The sequence below is a fragment of the Astatotilapia calliptera genome, chromosome 7 (assembly GCF_964374335.1).
Source record: "Astatotilapia calliptera chromosome 7, fAstCal68.1, whole genome shotgun sequence".
Taxonomy (NCBI): domain Eukaryota; kingdom Metazoa; phylum Chordata; class Actinopteri; order Cichliformes; family Cichlidae; genus Astatotilapia; species Astatotilapia calliptera.
In genome coordinates, this window is record NC_137428.1 from 61271454 (window position 1) to 61290455 (window position 19002).

The 19002-nt window shown below is 39.9% G+C and overlaps 1 protein-coding gene across 3 annotated transcripts in view; it reads right to left on the minus strand.

Annotated features, from left to right (window-relative positions):
- wwox (WW domain containing oxidoreductase) overlaps nucleotides 1–15563 on the minus strand; it is a 135957-nt gene extending 120394 nt beyond the window's left edge. The window contains exons 1-5 of one of the 3 annotated variants that reach the window (XM_026176192.2): nucleotides 15320–15554; nucleotides 12255–12319; nucleotides 11921–11978; nucleotides 11650–11819; nucleotides 2990–3096 (exon numbers count right to left, since the gene is read on the minus strand). In XM_026176192.2, the coding sequence (XP_026031977.2) occupies nucleotides 2990–3096; nucleotides 11650–11819; nucleotides 11921–11978; nucleotides 12255–12319; nucleotides 15320–15426 (507 nt within the window). In that variant the 5' untranslated portion in view covers nucleotides 15427–15554. Of the gene's footprint in view, nucleotides 1–2989; nucleotides 3097–11649; nucleotides 11820–11920; nucleotides 11979–12254; nucleotides 12320–15319 lie in introns of all 3 variants that reach the window. The other 2 variants (XM_026176194.2, XM_080304789.1) reach the window with 2 other exon arrangements.
- Nucleotides 15564–19002: the final 3439 nt, after the last annotated feature.

Consider the following 19002-nt stretch of genomic DNA (forward strand, 5'->3'; position numbering starts at 1 on the left):
AAAACTAATAAAAAGAAAGTAGGAAAAAAACAAGCAATATAATCACTAAAGTGCCAAACAAGCTCTACAACATAAAGCATTAATGACTGAAGAGTTAAATATGAAGCAGAAGTTCAGGAGCCACTCTTGGGAGAATACATTATGATTGGCTGGGAAGGATGAGCCCTCCGACCCTGCTCTTCCTGCCTGTTCTGACCTGCCCCATTATCCATCAGCGACCCCACTATTATACCTACTGTCGGTACACGGCGCCACGCTGAACCACACCACCCTGCGCTGCGAGCGAGCCATCACTCTCACCCCTGAACAGCAACGCGGGCCCACACGCAGAGAAAGAGAAAGTACAGCGTAATAGTAAGCAGGTAGTTAGAGGTCAGAGGTGCTGCGCAATCGGGACAGCAGTTCCACTCCTGGCAGCCAGAGCGGAACTCTGAGAGGGACCTGGAAGTAGATATGATGACCTTTTGTACAGAGGACCCCAAAATATACCCTCTTATCAAAATGACCTTAACATAGGAGCATGGGAAGGTAAGCACAGCCCATCCATCATCTTAAAGATTAATCCTCCTCTCTATTCTTCTCCTGAATCTATTAATAATGTCGCCAGAGGGGGGAATTTGCAGCAAAGATTTATTCTGATATTGTGACTTTTATTCATTAGCCTATAACAAGGGGGATTCCTTGAAAAGGAAATATAGAGTGGGCTTAGGGAATGCTAATTCTCCATTCCAGCTCTATTTGAACTATACCAACCCCTATTAACTCAGTCATTAATTTTGCTGACAATCTGCATATGCTACATGCCAATGTACAACCAAAAAAGAAGGAAGATTAGCATTTATGGCACATAGGTCACAGCTGTTTATTCTTTAAAAGCAATCCTGGGCAGCGTCCATTTGTTAATTTACTAACATGGATAACTCTGTGGCAGGTGTGAAGCTTTAAAAAAAAATCAATTTGACAACAAAATCTGGTGCTTGGATCAGAGCTTTTCCTCACTCATTTAGTCAAAGTACTGGATTTCACAGAGTGGAGCAGCACTGACAGCCCCAGGGGCATACTTCAATTAGAGACTTTGGTGAGTTTAAACACTGCAGATCTACTCCCGCTCAAAGGCATTTGTCTCCCTCCCCCTCGCTTTTCCTCTCTCTCCCTCGTTTCCTCCTTCTCTCTTCATATCTACGCTGAGCACCCACTCTCCGTCTTCTTCAAGTCCTGCTCTCTGTAATCAACTCAGTGCTAATGGCTTATTCTTTCTGCTCCAGCACCCACATTTCACTTGTTTATTTTCCCACACTCGTAAATCTGGGGACATGTCACAAGCGCAGCGATATTAGAGCAATAATCTCAGGTAATTATCAGATGCCCTCTCACTTTTTCTCCCTCTCCCTCTCTCCATTTAACACTCTCTACTGCTTTAAAGAGAGACTAATTCAGAAGTTTATTTGACTGCTCCTGTGAAATGTGGAAGCGGGGTTTGAAGCTTTAAAGCAGCGGTCCCCAACCTTTTTTGCGCCACGGACCGGTTTATGCCCGACATTATTTTCACGGACCGGCCTTTAAGGTGTCGCGGATAAATACAACAAAATAAAACTATTACCGGTACCGAAAAAAAGAAGATTTATTCATAACACGTGAAAAGACCCAGGAAAACCGAGTTAACGATAAAAACAATAACAAAATAACGCTGAAAACCGATAAAAACCCTGAAAACCATACATTTCACACCTGAGCCTCAACTCTCGCGGCCCGGTACCAAACGACTCACGGACCGGTACCGGTCCGAGGCCCGGGGGTTGGGGACCGCTGCTTTAAAGCACACTCTTATAAAATAAAAGGCCTCTATTTGTAGCAGAGCCCTAAACAGGTAGGTTATGCAGTAATCTAAATTATAAATGTTATGCTTGTCCCGTATTTGTTTGAGCTTTATAATCTAAAACATCCAGTTAACACAAACACTCTTTAAACTATTATGTCACAAAAACAGTACATTCCACAAACCACAGCAAAAAGTAACCCATGGTTCAAGACCGGGAGGCGGCTCATATCCGCGGGATACGTGGGGCTGTGTCAGGAAGGACATCAGAGGTAAAAATTTGTGCCAAATCAAACATGCGGGTCCAGCCACTGAGGCAATCTCTTAAGAATAAGGGAAGAGCCAAAATAAGTTTTATAGTCAACGAAAAATTTCAATGTTTTATTTTCTTTAAATATGTTTCAGTGTTATTATTGTATGAACTCCACAGAAAATGACAACATGTATTATTGAACATCATCCTGCTGCTCCCTGCCACACATTGTGCAAAATTGTACATTTATTAAGTTATTTATATTTTACTATATCTTAGTACTTTAAAAAAAAATAATTTTAGTATTTGTTCTAGTTATTTCTACTGTTTTATCTACTGTTTAGTCATATTCTGCATATACCGAGACCCAAAAAAATTGCTTTGCTTATATCACATCAAATGTTTTATAAAAATTAAGCTCAGTCTGAAAATGTAGTGTCGGTGTAACAACAATAGGTTTTTTGGTTTGGGACCATTTTTTTTCCACGGACAAGCCCTTTTTGGTGTGCTTCGGACTGTTTTGATCCCCATCCCGGGAAGCCTGAAATATCAAGTGTACATGGCCAAGATACTGAAGCTGAAGTTGTATCCATTGCGGAGGGAGTGCAACTGCGATTTGTGTGTGAATGGGTGAGAATTTGGTTTAAATTTGGTAAAAAAGTGCTTTAAGTGATTGGTAAGGCCAGAAAAGCACTACAGAAATCCCAGTCCATGTATGCTCACTAATACACGAGTGTGGCTCACTGATGTTTAACAGCTTATTCTGTCTAAACCTCAATAAGGAAGTTACTATAAGTCGGTTTATTGTTGGCGTCTTTTTATAGGATTTGTTTTTGTTTGAGAAAGATGTTGTAACTTAACCACACTTTCCAGCTTTTAGAGCTCCAAGAAAACAGGGGATTACTTAGACTGTCACTTACCCACTCTTCCTGAATGAGGCTCACCGCCTTGTTGGCACGGGTCAGGTTTCGACAAGCCAGGATCACATGGGCGCCATGAAGAGCAAAAGACCTGGCTGTCTCAAAGCCTGAGATGGGAGACAGACGGACAGGAAGACAGGGAGATATAGACATGAGAAAAAGTCTACAGGCAAGCAATGCCTCAAAGATGAGGGTTTTTTTTTTCTAAAGATAACTTCAGATCCCCATCAATTTTTTCATATAATTTATTTCATTGAGTAACCCAGTCTAGTGGAGTTAATCATTTCTCTCTGAAGTGATGAAACTGATTGAATTATTGTGGTTCGCGACTTCTTCCTCTCGTCTTAGATAAAGTTTTGGATCTGACCGCCAACTCTCAATGAGGTATCGCCGCTCGCATAGAGTCAGAAAAACGGAGGCTGTTGTTAATTACGTTAAAAATTACGGCAGTAATTATGAAAACACGGGTCGTAACTGAACTAAATGAGCAATCGAACAGACATGACATTCACACTGAACCTTGGCGTGATATTTCAGGCACATCAAAGGGCCTCTGATAAGGACATTTCTCCCATGAAACGAGGTCCGCCGATATGCGCAGAATTTATCAGTCCAAGACTACTTCATGGCTCCATCCAAATCATGTAGTCACGATAAAACTGACAAAAACTGAAGATAGAGGGAGAGAAGTTCATTTCTAAATTACAAGTCTAAATGGGTCATTTCATCCCGTAGGTTGAATTAATTTATGAGATTAACTTTCTTTCCTTCACCGTATTTTTATTTCCTTTGACATTTACTACCCTTCATGTGTCACAGAAAAGTTCAAGAGCACAGAGTCATGTCATATTTTTAATCCTACTTCTATATGCAAACCTGTGTGTATGTATATACATATATACACACACACACTTATCCACATGCAGTATGAGAGTCCTGACTGACAAAGTGAAAGGCTCAATAACTGATTGTGGCAAGAGGGTCTGAGTGGCAGAGCAGTAGGCAGAGTGTATCGGGTGGTGGATTAATATGGACTGTAATTAGATTATATGTCTTAATCTGATTTTCATTAAGAGCAAAACTGGGAGGCCTAATTGTGAGGAGAGCATTAAGGACTAATATCTATTAAAACTCAAAATTGGAGTGGGATTGGAAGCCCTTTCTGACAAGTGAAGCATGGAATGAAATTATATGACACCTTATTAGGTGTAATGGAGGGGACTGTGACTGTGAGCGGAGATCATTTCACTCACAGGAAATGGAAATGAAAATAAAAACAGCATGACAGAAAAAACAAGCAGAGTGACTGGTGGGGTAAAAATAGGCTTTGAATCCAAATGAGCGGCGGCGGGCTTTAGAAAATAAATGTTAGCGTAACTTCTGAGTGTCACGCAAAGTGTCTGCGTTTTCACTTCGGCATAATCTGAACACTGCTTTTAAAATTGATAAAAATCATACGGATGTGTGCGAAATGATTTTTATATTTTTTTTCCCCACAAACGCAGCTTCATTTAAAGGCATTTTTTCCGGTCTTTATAAATTGGACAAGACTACTGGCTTCTGGTAAACAACAACACCTCACACCGACTGGTTGTGTGTACAAAGCATGAAAGTGAAATTAATCGACACCAGTGTTTTCCATAATGGGGAACAAATTAGAATATGGCAGCGACAACAGCAGCAGCGCCGAAGCCATGTATTTGCAATGACAAATAACAAGGGCTTGACATTAATTGTGAAATAACGAGTGTGGCGTTGCTGTAACAGAGACTCCCCGCCCTCTTGCCCGTGTTACCGGTGGAGAGGGCCGCGACGAAATTAGTTCCTGGTCAGGTGTACAACAAAGGGAGCCTGTTTCAGCATTGTATGCTGATGGTGGAACATGACAAGAGGTCAGACAGGGGTTTCTTTTGCGCTGGTGGATCGACAAACGCCATAAGCTGTTTTACAGCGCGCGGCAGGCCCGCTTGGATGTGATGCTCACCCAGATTTTTCTGTCTAAACAGATGTAGTAGCTGCAGAGGTTTACAGAGAAGAGTCTGTAGATGGGGGGGGGAAGTTTCTTTGAATATGTTTATGTTCAATCTCAAGCTTTATAAAGTAGCAAGAATGCACTACATGGCTCAGCTATTGTTGAAAATGTGTTTTACTGTAATGTATAAAATGCATAAAAATGTGTAAAATGTCCATTAAGCTGTGAATGCTCTTCATGGTACATTAGGATCCTGGCCCTACTGATATCCCCCAATAATGAGTGTGATTTAGTGATTTCACGCTTTGTTTGTCCTCCCTGGCCCACTGCCCCTCTCTGGATCCCCCTCGTACACAGGTGTATTGGCTCAATGTAATGAGATCATTACCAGCCTCGTCAGTAAACGTGTTTATTTGGCAAACGGAGCCGCCTGCTCCTTCCCTCTCTTGATCTGCATCCAAAGAGGCATTTAACTAAAATAAGCTCTGCAGTACAATTGGGCAAACAGAAGTCGGTTCAGATCATTACAAGACCTGTGGGTAAACATGTCGGGTTCCCACAATCCCCTTTTCCAGAGCTGCTCGAAAGACCATGAGAGAGAAAAAACATGATTATGAACAGAGTACATATCGCCCAAACTCATCATTGAGTTACAAGGTGTTTTTAACTGAAATTGCATTTGGGCTATTTATGAGGCAATTAATAAACATAATAAGTATGGTTTTTATTATTATGTTTATTGCTGTTTATTTCTGTCTTCTGTTTGATTTATTTTAGTTGGTAAAGCGTTTAGAAATTTGTAGATTTTGTAACAACTTGCCACAATCACCTTCATGTGACCCGACACTGCACTGTTACACGGCTTTATCCCACGTGCCCATCTCATCCCAGTTACTATAGATATTATATAACACATGCAGTATGTTTCTAAAAACAATAAGTTAATAAGCGCCATCTATTTCACTTTTCAACATAACTGTGATATACATAAACAGATATTCATATTCTATATTTCACACATTTTATTCTATTTTTCACAGTGAGATGAATTCCTTAGTTAAAAAAAAGAAAAAGTAGTATTTGATAAACAACAGAAAAATTATTTGACTGTCAACTAATTATTTGAGCTCTAGTCCAAATATTAGTCCAAAACAAATCTTTAACCTCCTAGAACCTGGCGTCCACATACATGGACATCACATTTTGGGTTATTTAGACCAAAATACTCAATTTTGCTCTACAAGGGCCTGATATCCACTTACGAGGACATTATACTGCTTTTGTTCTATCAAAATTGTAAATGAATATCCTCATATGTGGCTCTCATTTTTCTCAGACACAAAAATTAGGTAAAAAGAAAAAAAAATCTGGTAATTCTTTGTTTTTACATTCATCGGGTCCCAATCAGCCCAAATATCAAAGAGAAATTAAAAATGCATGCCGTGAAACAGTTCGGGTCTTAGGAGGTTAATATATGCATGTGTATCTAAGAAAGCAAAGAGTGGCCAGATTTGAGAGACATCTTCAAACTCCTGACCATCTCTGATGTGATGAGTGCACCTGTTCCTGCGGTTACCGTGTATTTCTTGCCCAAGAAGTGAAGAAGGGGACAACTCCCCCGCTCTTTCTGACTTTTAAGATCCCCTCTAATTCCCCTCCATTAGTCCAAGAGGAGGGAGATGTCACCCCAAAAGTGGAATGTATGGTTAGTAATTACAGCCCAAGGTTGAGCTGTTCCAGGTGAGAGCACTGGAGTGGTTCTATTACCCCTCCCTATCCCCTCCTGGCTCCCCCACCACCCCCACTACCACCTCACCAGCCATGCAGCCCTATCTAGCACCCGCCTACCCACCCACCCAGCCACCAACCCCCCTTTTCTTTCTCTGACCCTCTGTGTCAACCTCCAACTCCCAACACAATCTTTCATCATGGCCTCACAACACACTGGACACCCCTGGTCCTCCAGCAGTCAGCCTCACAGAGCGAGGAAGGAGGACAGTACAGCTGATAAACACATAGCGCACCAAATCACAAACGTGTACAATGATAAACACAAACCCCAGAGGCCTGCTCATGCACACATAGCTGCTGAGCATTAGGGCTATTTTCATCACTGTCATCAAAATCCCCCCCGCATTCCCCCGTCATGTAACTTTCATCCCCCTCATCATGTGCAGACTGTAAACTCGATAGGTCTATAAACTACTTGACTACACACAATAACCCAATGCCCCTTCATTTTATTTTACCTACAGCCTTTAAGCACATATATGTATTCCATCCTCTCTTTCTCTAACCACTTCAGTTCCATTATATTAGAGCTGTAATCATTATTGAACCCTGCTAGCCTCCAGCATTATACTCTCTGCACGTTACACCAGTTTGGGTCTGCATAGCAAATTTCATCTAAGGTTAATAAAGTTGAATAATTTGACTAACCAACCGGAACTGCTTCTTATTACGTAGCCAATAAACACATTCATCAGTGAGAACATGAAATGCCCGATGAAAAAAAAAAAAATAAAACTTCCCTTTGATTTCCTCGGCGGTTCAGTTCACAAGTTGATACGGAGAAGGCAGCGCAGGACACTGGCCGGCCATTCACCCGGTGGACACACACACACACACAATGAAGACTTAATATAAACACAGATGCACTCTGGATGTCATCTAAACCACACGTAGTCACTGAGAGATGCTCAGAGACAAAAACACACACACACACACACACACACAGACGCCACACACCATCCTCACCAGGAACATCTTTTTATCCATCTAATTCCTCCCACTATGAATAATGCATTTCCCTCCTTACTGAGGCTTGGGTTTAACGCATCGCTGCACGGGTCTTTAAGGAGGTCCTTATTCATAAACAGTAGTGCAGTAAATACCAGAGCTTTGCAACCAATTTAATGGCAGTTATGCTTAACAAATCTGCCTCAATCTAATGATCAGCCACAAAGCTAGGCTATGGGTTTAATCTGCACACAGAGGCTCCCGCAGCTCTGCGACTCACTGAATATGCTTAGGGATCTCTCCATCCAGAGAGAGGAGAGCACCAGCCTGACACTTAATCCTCACAACACAACACTGGGATCAACACAACTATGGAACATTGTTAGTCTTTCATGAATAAGAATAACATTGAAAGTCCTAAAACACTGCAGAGACAATGCATAGAGAGACTAAAACATTACGAAGCGCTCCTTTTTTAAATCCATGCTATTCCCCGTCTGGACATCCTAAGTCTTTTCTGCTTCTTATTCCTACATTGACCCTGCGCCTTAACAAGAAGACCACGCGGAATTTAGTGCATGCATTTAGACTGAGTAAAGCTTTGCAACTGTATGCACTGCTCAACAGCAAGACTCTCCACAGAAGGTGCAAAAAGTTCAGATATGAAACACGTCAACACTGAAAAGCAGAATAAATAAAAACTTAATTTCAAACTCATAATTTCACTTACTGAATAAAAAATTATAATCTGTGAGAACTTTTTGAAAAATAAAGAGATCTGCATAAGTAAAAACCACACTTGAATAAGTGTTTTCTTTCTTTTGTGCACCACACATGCTGAGCTGGACTAATTAAAAAAAAAGCAGGACCATTTGAGTTGAGTAAGACAGGAGGCGGATATGTTATTTCTGACCACTATTAAACATATGTCAACAAGTCACCTGAGAGACTGATGACCCTCCCCAGGTATTTGGACACATAAATGTCCATAAAAACAGTTCCCAAAGGAGCTGTCACTGGGTAAATAAGACCACGTGTCCTGAGAGGGAAAATAGAAATACATTTTTGTGCAATGTTGTGCAGTTTTATATTTAAAAAGCAAGTATCCTCATTCTGAACCCAGTGGGGGCTAGAGACATCAGGACAATGGCCCTTTAAGGACAACTGTTCCATGGACCCCTGGCCAGTAAATAACCTGAGAGTTAGTTGATAGGGGCGAATTAGAGCCAGAGCAGTACTGTGTAATGGGGATGGATAGGAGGCTCAGGCTTGGGTCAAAGCCGCTTAGGAATCAATGCAGAGGTACAGGTGTACAACCACAGGTCTATACGAGTAAGAAAACCTTTAAAAAGAAGGAGGAGGGAGGGAGACGGAGACGAGCGGAGGGGGGGGAAACAAACTACAATCATTCATTTCCATTATCACAATTAAAAATTGCCATTCGGGTTGGTACTGGTTTTTAATTTACAAAAGAAAGCAGAGAGAGGAAGACTAATGTTGTAAAGCGAGCGCAGTGATCACACTGGCAAGACAAACTGCATCACTGTCTCGCCTCCCAGCACTATTGCAGTGGAGCTTGAAGACTGGTCACAAAAACAGGAGGCGGTAATATTTCATGCATAAATAATGTTATATATGTGGTTTTCATGTTTATGTGCATTTGAAACTAAATTAAAATATTTTAATGTAAATTTTTGGAATTAATTAATATCCTACCATTACTAATAAAAATGTCACATTTCCTGTGGAGGAATTAAGCACTACAGGAATTGGAAATAGCCTTGACACTTGGATTAAAACACTACTGATGCCATTAAAATGCTAAGTGGGTCCAACCAATTGGCATAACCACATTTCACTAAAGGAATGTCAAAGGAGTACATGAGAAGTAGCAATTACTATTAGAATACTGTTAATTATAGCTGCTGCATATTTAATATGAGCAAAACAAAGGTTATGTTAATATGGGTTCTAATAAGTGTTCATGCACTATATAGTGTCAGTGTATTACCACTACTTGATGCAGTCTTTTGTGAAAAACTGCATTTTTTCCAGCATTTTTTTTTATTAAATATATCACAACAAATGTTGAATGAGGATTATCTTTTTCATTATATAGTGTTTTTTTTTTAATTAAGGAAAAAATAAGTACATGTAAAACAGCTAATATGATAACATTTTTTAATATCAATAGCATGCACATCACAGACCTCCTGTGCCCTCTTGTGGAGAAAGCTATTAGTAATTTTCTCCATTCATCCTATACAATTATCGCTCAGGCCAAATATCGGATGTATTTTAGAACTAATCCTCTATCCGCGTCTAGTGAAAGCAATACATTTGGAATGAGAGGCTTATGCACTTTTAACCTCTGATGCCTACAGTCGTTCTGCAGCCATACATCTTCACGTTTTCTTTATTTTGATAATTATCCTTTAGTATCTGACTCACACTACACTTTGTTCTGGTAATCATAGGCATTCCCATTTTAATGTTGGCGTTTTTCAGTTCATTACACTTGTTCTGGGTACAGATTTTCTGCATTTCACATGTTCATGTGCATTTTCCTTTGACAGATTTCATAGTAAAATTATTACTTTTTTAACTATATGTAGAAGTAATCCTAACCCAAAACATTTAAAAATAATAATTTCTTGCTAATAATGTTTTGATGGATGTCAGTTATATTTTTAATTGATGTTTGTTGTGAGTCTTTTAATTCAGAGACAAAGAAAAAGAAAAATAGGTTGAACAGATCTTGGTTTAGTGACGGTCACAGGTTTAATGGAAATACAGTCATCAGAGGTCATTTGATACAAGCCAATTATTATTATTATTATTATTATTAAGTGCTGAAACTGCCTATTGATCAGCTAACGAGTGTCTATTGTGTGTGGCAAGAATCTGAACCTCTTGAGACCTGAGCTATTTTTAATTTCCCCTAAATTTGGGGCATTAGCTGGACCCAGTAAGTATAAAAACTAAGCATCATCTTTGAACAGAAACTCTTTTAATTAAGAAAAAAACTGTATGCCCTCATACGGGTGCAATGGGTTTATATTACAGAGAAACACAATAAAGTCACCATTGTTTAAAAAAACGTATAAAACACTTTTTAAGTATAAAGTGCAGTGTCCACATGAGGACGCACAGTCCCAGGAAACTAAACAATAAATCATTTTCATTTGTGTTACTTTTTAAAAACTGTGTTCTCTTAATGTGTGTAAAGATAAAAGACAGAAGAACATCAGGGTCAGGCAGGCATTTAAGTTCACAAGCTTCTTCCCTCAGTGAAGGTCCCCAGGCTGCTGTAAATCTATGTAATACAGTGCTGCCTTGCTACATCTCATATCACACACATACACAGATACACAGAGTCACACACTCCCACACACAGTGCAATTACATTGCAGGGACTTTCGTTGGGACAAAGAATTTGAATATAAAGACAATTAACGATTTTATGTTTATTTGATTTTCCTCATGCTGTCATTATCTATCTCGAACAAAGAAGCGAGTCTGAACAAATGGCCAGGACTTGTGCTAATTTAAACTAAAGGAAAGAGGAAATAAATTTGTTTCCAGACCATTATATAGTGAGCCATGCATTTGCTGGGTACAAATGGACACCATTCATTACAGTTAACAATGACATCCAATTCAGCCCTGCTAATGAACTTCAATACAGTCATGTTCGGTATTAAGGAGTGATTTGTTGAGTCTAAGTGTATCATTTTGGAGGCTAATGTTGATGAATGCCCCGTTGTGAAGAGATGGGGACATGCAAGGAGTAGAGACAGTCTTGGCAAGCACCCTTCTGTTATAGCATAATACCATATCACCACCTAGTGGTGTCATCACAGAAACACACATTACTGCAGATTGATGGTTCCAACTTTTCAGAACGTTTGTCAGACAAAAGAAAAAGATAAATAAACATTAAGCTCACCAATGCCCACATTGCCTCCGGTAATGAGGACAACCTTGTCAGAGAGGTCACGACCCTGCAGGATCTCGAGAGCAGCAGTGTTTCCATCGTACCGCTTCGGCTTCACCACCACATCCTCTACTGTAAATGCATGACGTGGATCAAAATATGTGCTCCGCTTGTTAATGTGACTGAAAATGACAGAGGAAAGCAGGAATGAAAGCAGCAACGTAGTTTTATTGCAGTCAAACATTTCCACAAATATAAGGGGTTTGATCATAAGTCTTCTTACTCAATGTAAATTATCTGTCCTTTTTCATCAGTTTCCTGCTCCCAACCATATGGTAAGTCTGTAGAAAAAGACAGAGATTTATTATTCTTTAATAGAAAAAGTTTGTAAAAAAAAAAAAAAAAAAAAGTGTATATACATTTCAAGCCAAAACTGAATTCTATGTCCTGTTTCATTAATTTTTTAACTGACTGCTTAGCTACTGGCCACTGCATAAAAGTTGTGTGGTTGACAATACTCCAAATAACCAAGTCCAAGTTAGAGAAATATCAAATAATCTCAGCTTTGCATACATGTGAACAATTCTCCAGGGAAAACACAAGTGAGTAAAGCAAACCTCCAGCACAACGTTTCTTCTTTCCTGTCTTGGGGTGTTCCCACTGTGTCTTCATCTCATCATGACTGTTGGCACAAACAGAGATTAAGAGTGAATGAAAAAAAATAATTTTCTTTACAATATACAGCTGTGGTCAATAGTGTATTTACACTCATGATGGGCATGAATGTCATGGAAATTTAGGGATTTTAATTATTTCTTTGAACTATTTTTTTTCCAGGGTGGACTAATTATACAGTATGCATCTTTAATGCCTTTTTATATACAGGATGTATATCCTTTGCCAAAGTCTGGAAATAGACCCAAACTGTTACCCTCAATGAGATAAAATTTGTTAGAATAATCAGGACCAACCCAGGAACCACCAAGTCAAGTCAAGTCATCTTTATTTATATAGCACATTTAAAAGACATCAAGTGTCGGCCAAAGTGCTGAACAGAGGGATAATATAATAAAAAGAATTAAAATAGATAAGATGAAAATATTATAGAAACCTTGTGAGACATCCATATATGTTTGTAAAAAATATGTGTACATGCAAATATGCACATACATACAAAAATGTACACATTCACACACAAGCACACATACGTGAACATAAAATACATGTATACGTGTATACACATGCAAACACAAAGACTAAAGCATGCCATGTACTGGAACCTGCTGGTACACCAGCATCACTGTCCACAGTGAAGTGAGTTTTACATCACCGTGGCCCAAGAGGGTGCCAACCAAGAAAGAAGCCACTGCTCCAGAATCGATAAGCCAATTGCCTTCTGGATAAAAGAGACAAAGATTGAGCATTTTGATCACAATGACCAGAGGTATATTTTGAGCAGTAAATGTGGTGCTTTTAAACCTGAGAGCACTGTACCAGCTGTCACGCATGGTAGTGGTAGTATCATGTTCTGGGGCAGTTTTTTTGCCAATGGTGCTGGTACAGAGGTTGGATAAACTCATCAGGAAGGTTCTGCGATGTCCCCTGGACCCAGTGCAGGTGGTGGGAGACAGAAGGAGTCTGGCCAAAATAACATCTCTGATGGTCAGCGTCTCCCACCCCATGCATGTAAATGTTGCTGAACTGCAGAGCTCCTTCAGTGACAGACTGCTGCATAGGGCTGTCGATATAACGATATATATCGGATTATGATATAAAAACATCTATGTTTCATTTTACGCTATCGTTTGTTTCGTGGTGTCGCAAAATACACTGTTTACATATTTTTTCATCGTTTTGATGGTCACTGTAGTGGCTATATTAATTTCTTAAAGTTCTCTCTTTCTCTTATATTTTATATAACCACACTTCAGACGGACAAGCGCCTGCTTTTATGCGTTGTCGTTAGCAACAACCACGGTAACAGCATCGCGCGTCCGCTTGTTTATGTTCCACATAAACCTTTCACAATAAAGCTCAAGATCCTGTTGAGACTTTTCAAAATAACCTGAATCACGTGAAAGAGCAGATTATTTACGGATGAGAATTAAAAAAGAGCCGCCAGGTGCTAAAAAATAAACCTTAGAATAAAACGTTAGAACAGGCTTTTCCCCGCAGCACGCCGTGTAATAAATACTCACAAAGAAAACGGCGGCCGTTACAACTTATGTCTAAAAATGTATAGTTTCATGCATTGGTTAAAACACTCGACTCCAGCTACATGACGCGCAGCTGGAAACACTTCCCGCAAGACGAGCTGCCCGAGATTCACAGAATTTACAGAAAATGTTACATTTGTGTGATTTATATCGTTATTTTTTTATAGAATTCTTATATCGGGATATGAGATTTTGGTCATATCGCACAGCCCTACTGCTGCATCCTAGATGCATGAAGGAGCATTTCTGCAGGTCCTCCCTCCCTACAGCTGTCAGATTGTACAATCAAAACTGCTCCCAACAAACATAGAAGTTTACATCAGCGCTGTAACTTGCACTATTTTATCAACCGATTCACACTACAACCTGGGTTTGCCTCTCATCTGTAATTAAATTAATTACATTAATTTAATTTTAACAACTGTACAGTACTCTGTTTTTGGTCAACTATTGTCCTTGATGTAAATATGTAAAAAAAAAAAATGTGTAGGGCCTATATGTGTTTTTCTTGCTGCTGTTACAACAAAATTTCCCCTTTTGGGACAATTAAAGGATTGTTCTATTCTATTTTACACTCCACAAAGTGGACTGAATAATGAAGAAATACTAAATCCAAATTTTTCAACTTCATGTCAAACCAGCCATTGCTCCCAAACACATCAAAACGTGTTTTTTTAAGAGATAAACCAGGCTAACACTAAGGCTCTAGAATGACATTCCCAAAGCCTGACCACTAATCTACTTAAAATTTGTAGACTATGTTTAAAAGCCAGGTCTGTGCAAGGAAGCTAACCAATTTAAATGAACTCTACCAATTCTGCCAAGAAGAGTGGTCAAGTATCCAGACAGGATCTTGTTGACAGCTACCAAAAGTATGTCATTGAGCTGTTACTTGCTAAGTTTTATATATTGAACATATTTGAACCAGGAAGTAGATTTTTGACCTTGTGTGGATTTGAGAAAATCCTAAATAAATTCAAACAGTTCAAAGAAATCAGCAAAAGCCCCACATTGACTCCATGACTCCTTATGTCCAAGATGAGTGGAGATTCTGGTCGATATTGTCATGATAGCATCACAGCATCAGACAGTTGCTATAGATTTTTCAGCTGCACATCCAAAATGTACATTTCTAATGCATTATCCCATTACTGAGGAGGGTTGTGATTTTATATTTCAGCGTAAGTTTACAGCATGGCAGCTAGTGGATAGTGACACTACAGCAGGATAATTCGAGATGACAAACTCACAGACTTATCAAAGACTAACAACAATTAGCACAAACCCTACAGTGAAATAAGGACGGCACACTTTATAACACAGACTTTACAGTGTAGCTAGCAGGCTGTGTTAGCCAGGTGCTAATAGAAATGGCATGGCCCTGATGTCAGTAAGTGTTAGGACTTATACTTATACTCATACACAGAAATGCTTGCTGATAGCGTTAATGGTGAGATCTCACTTACTTTGCATAGTAGACCCAACCATCTTTAGTAGACCTCTCCTCCCATCCAGGTGGTAACTCATCCTCACTATCTGTATCGTCCATACCGGCGTACTTCAGAGCTGCCATGGCTTCCAGTGAATGACGAAAATCAGAGAGAAATATCTGCTCTGGAGAATGAATGCAGATGTCAGAGAGCGCAGAAACACGGACACGGCGATCTTCCAGCACTTCCGCAACAACACGATGACGACTGCCGAACTGCATTTTGGGACATTGAGGCGGTAGACCATATGCTGAAGGATCCGGCTTTTTGTGATTCAAATGTTTCCGAAAAAAAGATGGCAGCCAGAAGCCAGAACTAAGTCGAAATTTCGAGTTACTGTCTCAAGTTTAATATCGTTGGGGTTTGTTTTTTTCATAAGCTTAAAGGCTTTATGTTAGAGAACACTGGCTGGGTTTTCTCTCAGCCTTTGATCTGGGTATATAAATTTTAAAGTTAGTAGGAGAATAATGTTGGGAGATGTTGGAAGTGGGCAGATAGGGCTGCTGATTTATGTAATCAGATAACTCAGGCCCACTGAGTTATCTACACAGCTAAAGTTTTCTGATTTTTTTTTAATCTCCTCCAAATCCTTTTATTCTACACTAATTAATCACCTTTCCTGTCATAACTACGCTTCTGTACACTTTTCAGACATCTATCAACCAAAGAGGTCACCATGCAGTTGGGCATGTTTTACCAGTTTTACCTTTCCTGTCTATTGTAATAGAAAAGTAGCCTACAGACTATCCAAGAGGGCCAGAGGAAATCTGAACAGATGACAGCCCTAAACCTATTGGGGACAAAGGTAGCATTAAACCACCTCATTAACTAGTCAACACAGTGGAATGACACGTAACAACTAACAAAAGCGAATTAGTTAGAGCTATTCCGCCTCTAAATGTTCACATGTTTAAATAAAAACAATAAATGAGATATAAACAGGTTTCAGATATAGTTAAATTAAAATAAATTAGTTGTGTTCTGTGTTTTTTTTCCATGCCTTGAAATTCGACAACTGCCAATGTGACCTAACCAGTACAGCTGTTCCCATCAGCTCAGTAGCTCTTTTGTATGCAAAATCTGTGGCCGTCTCTTGCTTCTCTTATTCCTGCCACTTGACCTGCCTGTTGTGTCTGTTAACCAGTTTGTGCACTTGTTACATGTGTCTTGTCCATCTGCAGAGTCTGTGTTTTCCATAGAATGGCTGCGAAATTTCTGTGGAATAGCGCACTGTTGAACTGATAATAAAAATGTAAAACAGCACAATAATCACAGTGATGTACTGAACTGTGGGATGACGTAATCTAATTTCATAAAGGATGATCCAGTACATCTTATACAAAAGGAGATAAAGAAAAGGAAACACTAAAACACTTGATCCCTAAAGGATTTAGCGGGACTGTGCCTCAAAGTCTGTGGATATGGAGATAGGGATTAGGCCATATAGACTCAGAACAAGGTGTTTAATTCCTGTTTCAAGTTTCAATATGTTTTGGTCAAGCTCTGGTGCCACTCCAACAACAGCACCAAGAGCAACAATTAGGATTTATAAGGAGCTATTGGCAGGGAAAGAGAGATTTTGTATGCTCATTGCATGAAACGCTGCAGTTTGGAAGGAGGCCTGTGTTGCCCTAGCCCAGACTGCACCACCCAAAGAATGTCTTGAAAACAGTTCCAGGCAGCCTGCCTCTAACAAAGATTCAGGTCAGAAAATGTGGTTGTTCTCAAATCAAATCAAATCAAATCACTTTTATTGTCACATCACATGTGCAGGCACACTTCTCTGATAATATCTAGATGAAATTTCCCAGGACCATTTTAAGAGACCATCACCCATCTTTCAGTGTTTCCCAGTTAAAACATAGATCATGTAGTGCACTGTTCCCTGTTTCCAAATCCTTCCACCTGATTGTTTCATAATTTGCCTTCACTGTCCAATGTCGGATGTGCACTGCCACAGCCACTACTCAGTGGAAGGGGTAGTGACCATGGCCAACTTATCTTAGTTGCCAGCCAGTCATTGCCATCTTCAGCATCATTCACTAATGTGTTTCCCCCTGCGTGGCAGCTCTATATTCAAAATCGTTTGTCCGATAAATCCACACAGCCACACTCCTATCTGTATACTCTCTGCTCCACTCAGCCACTTGGTTATTCACTCCCCATTGCTTTCCGCCTTCCACCTCCCAGAGAACTTGATAGGTTTGTAGCTTAAACTTATTCGCTGGAACGTTGAAGACAATTTAATTACACAGCAAAAGCAAGACACGAGTAGGCAAAGTTCTTTATGTTTCTCGTGCACGGGAGAGAACTGGACAAACGCCGTCCCTTCACTTGACCCCAGTTGCTCTCGTCCGCTCCCCCGTAACACTGCTCTTTTATTGAGGTTACATAAATATAAATAGGATCTTTAACATATGACGTCTTCATACACACAAAGAGTACCTTTGCCTGTGCGTTGTGTAAGTATGTGTGTGTGTGTGTGTGTGTGTGGGGGGGGGGGGGGGGGTGTCAGTGTGTGACCCCATAAACGACTTCCCTGAACCTGCTGGTCTGGAAGTCCAGCAGTTCATCTAAACAAAAGGCACTTAGACATAGACAGATATACGTGTGTTTGCTATACCATATATCAGTAAGAGCAGATATAACCTCTCTCCTGACCTTAAGTTGTGTGTGCATGCCAGAGTGCTCTGGGAGGCACACAGAGTTTCCACAGACTACTAAGGATCAAACCTCTACCAACATGACATTGATTATTAAACTCTAAGCATATATGAGTAGATATTTCTAAGCATAAATGACAATCCACTATACAAACCTGACAGAACTCCTACTCCCTCTCGCACCTACTCCATTACATTCTCCTCCTTAAAATAAAAATAAAAATAAAAAATTTAATGAAACCTTTCTCTTGAACAGATTTTGTGCTCTCCATTCAAACCATTGAAACTATTAAAAGTTATTTAGTCTTCTTTCGATTGCTTCATTTGAAGGTCACCACAGCATATTGTCTGCCTCCATCTAACCCTAGCCTTGGCATCCTCCTCTTTCACTCTCCTCTATCTGTTAACCTCTTGCATGTCCTCCTTCACTAGATTCGTGAATCTTTGTGGTTTTCTGGTTTTCCTCCTGCCTTGCCTACTCCAACATAGCCCCCATCCCTCCTCTGTGCATCCCAAACCACGTCAGCCTTGATTCTCTAGCTTTGTCTCCAAACTGCTCCACCTGAGCTGTCCCTCTGATGTACTCATTTCTAATTATGTCCATTCTAGTCAGTGAAGACCTTAACATCTTAAGCTCTGTCACCTCCAGCTCAGGCTTGTATCTTTTTGTCAGTGCCACTGTCTCCTAACCATACACCATGGTAGGTCTCACTACCATCTTGTAAACTGTCCCTTTCAGTCTTACTACGATTTTCTGTCACAAATCACTCCTGACACTCATCTTCACTGACGTCATCGTGCTTGCTGCCTTATGCTCACCATGCTTGTGTGCTGTTCATTGCTTTGGATGCTTTACTTCAGATATTGAACAAATGTTGCATGATGCAAGAAAAAGGTATATTCCTTATAATGACCTAGTTTTTAGTCTGTTTGAGCTAGCTTTTATAATGAAGTACTGTTAATAATAATATTTTTTAGCTTTTTCAACAGTATTTT